A 9,813-nucleotide genomic window follows, 5' to 3' on the forward strand; every position below is an offset into this window, starting at 1 on the left:
CAGTGCTCAGCCTGGGCGAAGCCAGGTTTAAAGCACCCAGTTTATCTCTAACAAGTATTCACCTGTTCTGAGACATTTCAGTCTAGAAAAATGCACAGGCCTGAACTCTCCAGCATGTTTTAAACTCTTCACCTCTTAGAGATGTTCAATCTGCTGATTAGACATGACAATGCTGGATTAGACAACCAATACCAAAATTTACTACTGCCTGATATAAGTTGCTTTTGGCAGTGTTCAGTGTCAGAAGCAATAACATTAGCTCTGCTCCTTTCTCACACTGCAGATAATGGAAGCTTTCAGGAAGATGAATTAAATTTCACTAACAGAAGAAGAAAAAAAAATTGCCACGGTGGAAGTCCGCTTGGATTATTTCAAAATGATGCTCTATCAAGACGTGCAGCAATGTCCTGGTGACCAATCCTGAACCAAAAACTGAGTCAGATCTAGAAGCAGAACACCACCTGTCTCCTGGGAAAAAGCACACAGCTGAAGAGCTCCTGCATCTCTGTTTTGGCAGCTGCAAAGGTCCATGAGGACACATACCGGTTTCAGCTCCTGTTCTTCATCACCTGGTACCACACCAGCTGCCCCAGGACTGCCTGATACCCCCCAGTGGCACCACAGCCCTGCACAGTGCCTCTGGGGGCTCCTGACAAGAGCAGGAGTTTGCCTCCTGTCACCAGCCCAGGTTGCGTACCCTGTTCACATCCAGCTGGAAGCTGCACCCACCTGCAAGGCAAAAGCATCTGAGGGATCCCTGGATGCCGTGCTCTCACTGTGCTTATTCACTGGCCACAAGATGGGGCTTTTTTATCCCCCCATGAGCTCAGAGCAGAGGATTGGGCAAAATTCATAACCTTTCATGGGCCCTCAGTGATGCATGTGTCCATATTGGCACTGAAAATCCAAACCACTGGAAAACAATTGGCAAATTCAAACCCCAAAACTCTAGTTACATGAGAACAGTCTACAATAAATTATCCTCTGATAATATTCTTTTCCTTCTCAGAAATTTCTTCCACTTTTGCCTTTACTTGCAAAGCACTCTCCCAAGACTTCATTTGCCCACAGATTTTAAAAAAACATAGTGGTTAAAGAAAACACACACAGACAAACATCTAAAAATGTTAGAACCAAACTATAGTCAGGCTGACATTGCCTCATCAACAAGAACATAGACACTCGTGCATGAATACAGAATACTAAGTAATTTGGGTTTGGTGCCACTCAGGTATACTGCACCAATGTTATACTTTCCACCAGCTTCAAATATTCTTAGAATGGCAGTGTAATCAAAATGGAAAGACAAGTACATTAGAAACCACACTTTTCCTTTTTAAATGCTGATTCCAAAATAGATTTTCTCCTGGGTGGAAGTTTGGGGTTTACTTGAGAGCTGAAAATTTTGGGTAATATTACCCAGAACAGTACCTTTTAAAAATGGAAGCAATTTCTTCCACTTGTTCACAGTCAGTAAAAGCAACCTTCTAGCAGCTTTGCAATTCTTTCTACTATGCTTACTACCTTAAAATTTAAAAATTTTTATTTAAAATATTACTGCTTACAACTCTGCTTTTCTCTAGTTTCAGTAACAATCTGCTTCTTCTAAAGCTCTGAGCAGCTCCGTTTTTGTGGTGAAGGGCTTCTCTCCCTTCACATCATGGAAAAGGTTTTTTGTATTCACCCTTGCTTCCACAGTGCTCAGCCCTCTATCCTTTACAGGGATATGTACTGCTAAGTGTATTGCATTGATGTGCAGACAGATTCTCAGGAGAAATGAGACAGAAGATAGAACAGGAATAGATCTTGAAACAGGAAAGTAGCTAGTTCTTCCTAAGGAAAAAGAAAACAAAAATCAACACAAAAACCATGTATCAAAAGTTTCACCCAAATTTCCTACACCCAGGACAATGTAAAAGCCAGCACCAAGGTTACTAGAATGTTTTACTTGTTAGGTTTTTGTACAATGTTGGTCTGAGGAAATCCCTTTGTCTGACAGAAAAATGCATAACTTTGTTAAACTGAAAAGAAAGGCTAATAGATTTTAAACTAGATGGACACTACAGCTATCATTCAATTACACAGAGCCTCAGGTGTGTCTCAGCAGAGAATGGCTAGAAACGGAAAAATAAACTGCTTGACAATTTAGACATTAAAGCCAGGAGGGGCCTATGAGCATTGCCTGGCTTCTTGTTGAATATGAATCACTAAATTGTAAGTATTCACCCCAAAAACTGTGCTTGCATTTTATCTTGGAGATTAAGCCATTAAGTGCTGTAATAAGAAACAAAAGAGACAAGGTGCAGTGGCAGGGAAAGAGGACCTGCAGTGACAGGGAAAGGTGAGGTAGCCAGGTGATCCCAGCATATGACCCCCACTTTGTGTAAAGAAAAATGGGGAAAAATACCTGAAACATGGGAACAAATGCTTACAGGCTCCAAAACTGGCAATTTGGCCTAACCCAAGCAGATCCTTGGGTTCATCTCCTACAAGGCCTGCTTTGTACACTGACTTACCGGAGCTGGTGTTCCCCAAGGAGTGAACCCACAGCCAGGAACAAGCATGGTCTGGAAGCACTGTCACCAGGCAGCATCACTGTCTCCACCAGGCTGGCCAAGGTCCCCTTTTGCATTACACCTGCAGCAGAGACACGCAGAGACATCGTGAGAACCCCCACCTCTGCTTTGCACAGCAGGGTGGAGTCTCCCTCACTGGAGATATTCCAGAACCCTCTGGATGCAATCCTGCGTCGTGTGCTTTAGGATGACCCTGCTGGAGCAGGGAGGTGGGAGCAGATGACCACTGTGGCCTCTTCCCTCACCCATTCTGGGATTCATCTGAACTGATGAAGCAGATTTTAGGGTCAGGCTGTAAAGCACGAAACAAATCTAAACAAATATCTGACTCAGCTACTAAACTGAAACAGCAGCAGCTTTGAGAAGGAAGTTGGCAGCACCACTTATAAGTCCATGGAATGCATCCAGCTACCCTCTTCTGCACTCACTCTAATTATTTATCCCTGATCCCTAAATAGACTCTGCCTCAGGATTGCTTCAAAGAAATGTACATTTCCGTAGCTTCTCTTTCCCTTCCTTTCGAATTCACTTTTTTGACCTTACACAAAAATCTACAGCAGATGTCAGGCCATTTCATCTGAACTACAGCCTGTATAAAAATATTTAGTCTTAAACTACACATGATTAAATTTATCTCCATCTTTTTACTAAATGTATCTGTGGCTTCTTTTTATTTTTCTTGCAGAAGTCAAAGTAGTGTCTCTTGGTTCAGTTGGGGTTTTTTAATATATATAAAAAGCAGCTATTCTTTCTGTCCTGAACTTTTGACTCAAACCCTAGTATTTATAGTTAATAAGGCTGGAGCAGATCAATGGACTAGCTGATCTGCCATGATGTTGGCTTAGTGCCACATGTATCCATAAGCGTGTCCAAATGAAAAATCAGTTTCTCAATCCAAGTGTATCTAAAATACTTTTTTTAATTTTGCGTAAATTCACAAATAATACAATATTGAAGTGATTTCTTTTTTTTTTTTAAACATACTGTACAATCAGGATAGTTAAGTGTTTTACATCAAGGCACAGCACACTGTATAATACTCATATGCCTTGCCAGGCAGCAGTTTAGTATAATCCCCGAGATTTGGCAGTAGGGCCAGGATAAGTAGCATGGATCACATAAGCTGGAAGATAAATAAATAATAGATGCCGTCACATTTTATTTGAAATAGAGTTGCATATAAAAAGAATATACAATAATTTAACTTTAATAACTAGATCCTCTTTTACTATACATAACAGAAGTGTTTTCATTTGTATTAAATAAAACATTTTCAATAGTAGGATGAAAAATTAATCTTTTTGGCGGTCTTGGTTTATGAAGAAGAGTTGCTTCCATTAGAAATTAAAGTCGAGTTTTCAGTTTCAAGATCTGTAAGAAAGAAAACCAGAGTTTACTGATATGTTGATAATGAAATGTTAGTGCTAAAACAAGCAAAGAATTCCAAACAAATTGTTGTGCTTAGTTAATGCACAGTGAAGGTAGTTACCTAAGCACAACATCTCCAAAAGCTCTTCTTCACAGTCTAGGTGTCTTTATTCTATTTGTAACATCTCTTTTCTTTTTACACTGTTACTTGGCCTGCCTTCTCAGACGTTACCCATGCAGCTCTGTTATTCCCCCAGCAAAACTAAAGTTTTGGTGATGCCACAGGTTCTGTTTGGTGCCATGTACTTACCGTGTTCACATCACCATTCAGCTTCTTATATCTGGATGCTTCTTCTTCGCCTGCCGAAGGCCTTGGAGCCCACATTGGTTGGGACAAAGTTGTTCTTGCCCACTGCCCCTGACCTGCTCAGGAAGTCTGCCAGGCGGTGGGTCACACAGGTGGCTGTGTTGCAGGCCCTCTTCTGTGCTGTTACACTGCTTTTCAGGAGGAAAAGGAAGAGTTAGATCCCACAGCATGAACCCTGCACGCAGTGGAACATCACTATGACGAGCAAAGACTCTTCTGTAGGATTAAAAGCAGGCTGGCTGTGCAGAAGGCATTTGCGCCTTCCGTGTGCACAGCTTACATCTGTTAAAGATGCCTCTTTATGGTTTTCTCAGTGTCAGGCTCACTTTACAGAAGCAGCTGGACTGAAGACTAAATCCAGGCCAGATTTTCAGCAGCACCTGGGCTACTGCCTTGCCTCCAGCCAGGCATTATGGCCACAGAGAAGCTGAGGAGGTTCAGGTCTGGAGCACTTAAACAATCCCTGCTTCCTCCAAAAGCTCACATTTGTATTTAGCTTGAGGTGCTCCTGAAAGGCAGTAGCAGACACAGTCTTCACTTCTCACTCCAACACCTGTGCTCCCTAACAGCCAGAAAACAAATGGAATTGCAGCATCACTGATGACTACAGGAGCTTTGTCAGTGACTATGACAGGGCTGTACCTGCTCAGCAGCTGACCAGCTGCTTTCAGAGCTGAACCACACAAACACACAAACTGCTTCCAGGAACTTAGTGGGAATGGGAGAACCTCTCTTTCCTGCAGTAGTAGAGACCTCTTTCTACTACAGCACTTCACCGTGGAGCACTTCAGACTTTGACAGCATTAGTTGTGTGCTCACAATTCAGCCTACAGCTAACAATTGTGCCAGATGGGGACCTGCAAGGAATATGCATTCACACAATCCTTGCTTAAAGAGTTTTCTACTAAAGCAATGATTTTTTTCTTGCAGTAGGAGGGATTTTTCTCAGCTAAGCATCACAAGGCAGTTTATTAATGTTAACAATGAAGAGTAATGTTTTTAACATCTATGCCAAGTTTTTGAAAGAGGCCTCTGATTAAAAGATAGATGCAGTGCTGCAACAGAACTGTAAAGAAATCTGGGTTTGGCTCTTAATTCAAGACAACATAATGTAGGTGAATTGTAAATCGTCACAAATATTTTAAAGGTACATATGTTTCAAATATAGTGCAAAGACCTATTGTAAAATAAGAAAAGAAAAAAAACCACAAAATTCTTACCTGGACATGTTCAGTACCCAGTTTTAAACAGGATTACATTTCTAGTTTGTTTGAATGAATATGTATGAGTCTTCCTGATTTCTTTGCTTCTCAGGGTCCCTACCAACAGGATTGCATGCATGCCTGATTACAGCAGTACATATCAATGTATACGTAGAACTTTGACTTCTAAGCTCTCTTTCAACTTTTCTAGAAGTTACTAGCATTGCCTCTCCTGAACATTAAGTTGTAAAATGTTTCTAGCCTCACCTAGAAATCTCACATTCTAAAACAAACTCTTAAACCAAGCAGATCTAATCCTTATAGAAAAATAGGTTTATTGAACAAGTGCATGGGCAAGCACAAAAGAAAGAATCTACTTGTACATTTAGCAGCCAGAAATGAAGAACCCTGTTTCAATTTTTTTTTTTAATCAGTGTCTAAGAAAATCATTTGGAATGTCAAGGCAGTGCTGATCATTTTTATTTATTTTTTCTCCCCTAGCTTGGTATGCATGTTATGTTCTCTGTCTTCCTACCATTAGGTCCATCTCAAACATTCTCTGTCGAAAACAGAACCAAAAGAACACAGCAAAGTTAGCAATCAAAGTTAGATCCACATGCATCAGGTTAAAAAAGGTAGAGGGGGAGAAATAAGCATGTCTAGTTGTTTCCTAGGGGTTCCCCATAGTTTGCATAGCGTTCATGTTCCAGGTCACTCAGCACATTCCGCTTCTTGCCAGGAGTTCCAGCCCCGACGTCAGTGCGAGGGTAAGTTTGCAATTTGTGCAATTCTTGAGACAGTTTGCCCAGCACACAAGTACTCAGACTGGCACAGCGTTTGGAAATGGGTCTATCCAGGCTGCAGGGGGGAAAAAAATAAAAACATGCCCAAAGGAAGAGTAACCTCAAACATGCACATTCATGCATTTCTTCCCTACATAAAAATCTACTGTTAGGAGACTTAAAAATTCATTCAAAATAAATCCAAACTCTCAGCATCACATTCCATGCAAGGCAAGTTCATACATAAGCAGTCAGAAGGAAAACACTATTTGTTAATGAATCCAATTTTGTTGACAAGCAAGTCCATTAGCCTTTTGGATGCCCATATAGTCAGAGGTCAGGAAGTTGAACCTCCCCTATATTCCGCATGCTGTTCAGTGCCTCATCCATCCCCATGCATTGCAATGCAAATCCTGTTAGGATAATGCAAGTGCTCCTGCATGCCTTTGGTCCAAGGGAGAGTGGCGCTGCGTGCATCGGGGAGGAACACATCCCTCCTGCCAGGGACTTTCCATGCCTTACAACAGCATGCACTTGCACAACAGAGAATCCAAGAGTGACTGAGTAATCCCCTAACACTCCCACTGGGAAGACGTACCTTTTGCTGCCATATTTTAACACAACCCACTCATTCAAGCTCAAATCGCCCTCCACTTTCAGAAGAGACAGAGGCAGGTTAACTAGGTGGAAGCCATTCTCTTGACACCAACACTAGGATGTCTCTGCAGTATCATCCTTTACCAGTTAGCCATAACCCCAAGAAAATAAAAAGACCTTGACCTGCAGAGGGTCTTCTCAGATGACTTTGGCTAAATATCAAACACATAACACTCCCACATTGCTTTTCTGCTGCCCAGGACTGCAGTCCTTACCTGTTCCCCTCAGAGGCTTGCTCCAGCTCTTCTGCTGTCATCTGTATGAACTCTTTCACCAGCGCATTTAATAACCTCCGAGCTTCATAATCACTGAGAGTCACTCGATCCGTTATGGACTCCAAGCCAGGTCTGGGCAGAGGCAAGGAAAACAGGGGTTTGACAGGCACTCCTGCATGTCACTGACAGTGCCTTCCACAGTGTGACGCAAAGCCCGCTGCGCTCCCCTCATGCGCACCGTTAGGCACTCATAGGTGGGATCAAAAAGCCACAGCACAAAAAGCAGCCACCTTTCTCCTTCACTGTGGTCTGTTTCCCTCACAGACCTCTAAAGAATATTAAGCGTTTTCATAGCATTCAGACAGAGCACTCAGCAACAGGACCAGCTTCTTACCTGACTGGGGCTGCCTGGAAGCTGTCCAGCTGGCACACAACCAAGGCATAAACAGCAAGGAAAGGTGAAATCTTCAGCATAACCATGATTTCCTCTCTACAACAAAGAGGTACATCAAGCAATGGCTGTTTTCCAACCTTCTCAATCCTGCAAGTTCCACTAAAGAGGTCATTGCTTCCTAGCCACAAGTAGCACAAATATGAAGAGCTTTACATTTTAAGTTCACCTTTTTGTTTATTTTGATTATTGCTATTATGCTTTCATTTTCTCAAAATTTTATGGTAGCTTAGCACTATTACAGGGCAGAAAAATGTGGCTTTTCAGACATGCAGCTGTTTGCAGTCAACTTAAAGCACCTTTCCTCAAACTGGCAGAAAATACGTTCCGGTAACAACTGCACACAATGTCTCAGACAGTGTGTCTGACACGGACAGATACAAATCAAAAGGAAAAACAGTAAGTGTTTAACATGTTTAAGAAAGAAGTGCCCCCTTAGCACTTTACCTGAAGCTGCTTGCTTCTTGCCAGCCAGCACACTAACACCCCAGTTCAGATTACACTTTAAGAATTAAGTAGTTTAATTTCAATAAATATTTCTACTCTGAAACCAGAGAAGAGGATAAGTTAAAAATCAGTCATAAGCACAAAACCTGTAAAATTTGCTGTTATTGAAGATCTGAGATACAGCTCTCTCACAGCGTCAGTGTCTTGGACTCCAAGGAGCACATCATAACCACCACATCATCCTCATTTTTGCCAGCTCCCAATACTCGACGGGAGCTGCGAGCCTCCTTCCAAAGGACGCCCCGCTTCCCCGAGGCTCCCCGGGGCGCTCTGGCCGTGACCTTTGCCGCAGCACTTCGTCCTGGCCGGACACACCACGTCGCATCGGCGGGGTAAGGAAGTGACCGACCGGGGAAGGACTGTCCCCCCCGCCTCGGCTCTCGCTACCCCGCGTACACGAGCATATGAATGGAGGTACCAGGGCCCCGCGCTCTGGCAGGGACGCGGCGCTGCCGGGACCCGCCCCGCGCAAGAAGCCGCGGCCGGCGCGGCGCTTACCGGGGTGCGGTGCGGAGCGGAGCGCGGCCGGAGGAGCGGGCGCGGTGCCGGTGTCGCCGCCGATCCGCGGTGTCACGCACTGCCCGCCGCCCCCTTTATACCTGCCGCCGCCGCCGCCTGCGTGGGCGCCCGCGCGCGCCCTCCAGCCAATCCCCGCGCCGGCCGCCCGACGGGGCCCGCTCCGCCATTGGGCGCCAATTGGGCCCGGCGGTGACGTCATGGCCCGCTCCTTGAGCGTCCCATTCACAAAAAAAGCCGCGGCGCGGGGCGAGGCGCGGCTGGGGCGCTGCGCACGGAGGGGCGGGGGGGCCGCTCCCGCCGCGCCCCCGCGGCACCGCTCACGCGTGGCGACCTCTGCAGCAGTGGGACCGCATTGCAGAGCGGGGCCCACCCTCCCCGGGAATTCCCCCGGCCGCCGCCACGGCTCCGGCGCGGAGCCGGGTGTACGCGGTGCTCTCCCGGCGCCCCGACAGCAGCCGCGTGTGGGTGGGTGGCGGGGGTTCCGCGCTGGCGGGCACGGGCGGGATGTGCGGCGGGACAGGGGCAGGGCGGACGACAGTGCTGATCGCTGCCCGAAGGGAGCACACCAGAGCCCCCTCGGTTCCCCCGCAGAGGAGAGAGCGCTGGCGCCGGCACCCGCCGCTCCTCCCCGGGGCGAGGGACGAGTGACACCTGCGAGCAGCCCCATGGAGGCAGTGAGCGGCTCCCGCGGTCTGCCCTGCCGGGCGCCCGCACCGCCCCCGGGCCGGGGCCGCGGAGTAACTCCGCACTCCTAGAGGAAACCATCAGCATCACCACCGTCTCCATCACACAACTTCAGGGGCAGGTGCAGCGCCTTTCCGCGCACGGAAGAGGCGCCTGGGGAGGGGGGCTCGCCCCCGCGCTGCCCGGCGCTGAGCGCCGCCGGCGGGGATTACCGGGCAGCTGCCCTCCGCCCATGCATCACCCGCCAAGGGCCCTCTGTCACGGCGGCCGCCGCCGCACCTGCCCGCTCAGGATGTTTGCCCAGGCGGGTATTTGCCCAGACGGGTGTTTGCCCAGGCGCAGCAAGCACCGGCCCGGCGGGGGCGACCGCAGGGAGACGCGACACGGGGGAGGGACACAACAGCGCTGCCGCCCGGAGCGGGCGTGGGGAGGGGGAGAAGCAGCCCGGGCGAGATGCTCTGCAGTGCCTGGGCGCAGAGAGCGCT

At 46.9% G+C, this 9,813-nt stretch overlaps 1 protein-coding gene across 3 annotated transcripts; it reads right to left on the reverse strand.

The window, feature by feature from the left end:
• Positions 1 to 3,477: 3,477 nt before the first annotated feature.
• CALCB (calcitonin related polypeptide beta) lies at positions 3,478 to 8,728 on the reverse strand. 3 transcript variants are annotated; one of them, XM_032113296.1, is made up of 5 exons: positions 8,624 to 8,728; positions 7,562 to 7,657; positions 7,168 to 7,299; positions 4,255 to 4,439; positions 3,478 to 3,947 (listed from the first exon to the last, which is right to left on the reverse strand). In XM_032113296.1, the coding sequence occupies exons 2-4, from the start codon at positions 7,645 to 7,647 to the stop codon at positions 4,280 to 4,282; spliced, it is 378 nt and encodes a 125-aa protein (XP_031969187.1). In that variant the 5' UTR covers positions 7,648 to 7,657; positions 8,624 to 8,728; the 3' UTR covers positions 3,478 to 3,947; positions 4,255 to 4,279. The 3 variants fall into 3 exon arrangements, with proteins under 3 accessions (XP_031969187.1, XP_031969186.1, XP_031969185.1); XM_032113295.1 differs by having other exon boundaries at positions 4,255 to 4,442; XM_032113294.1 differs by lacking the exons at positions 3,478 to 3,947; positions 4,255 to 4,439 and adding an exon at positions 5,826 to 6,371.
• Between the last annotated feature and the right edge of the window lie 1,085 nt (positions 8,729 to 9,813).

Source organism: Corvus moneduloides, chromosome 6, assembly GCF_009650955.1.
Source record: "Corvus moneduloides isolate bCorMon1 chromosome 6, bCorMon1.pri, whole genome shotgun sequence".
Taxonomy (NCBI): domain Eukaryota; kingdom Metazoa; phylum Chordata; class Aves; order Passeriformes; family Corvidae; genus Corvus; species Corvus moneduloides.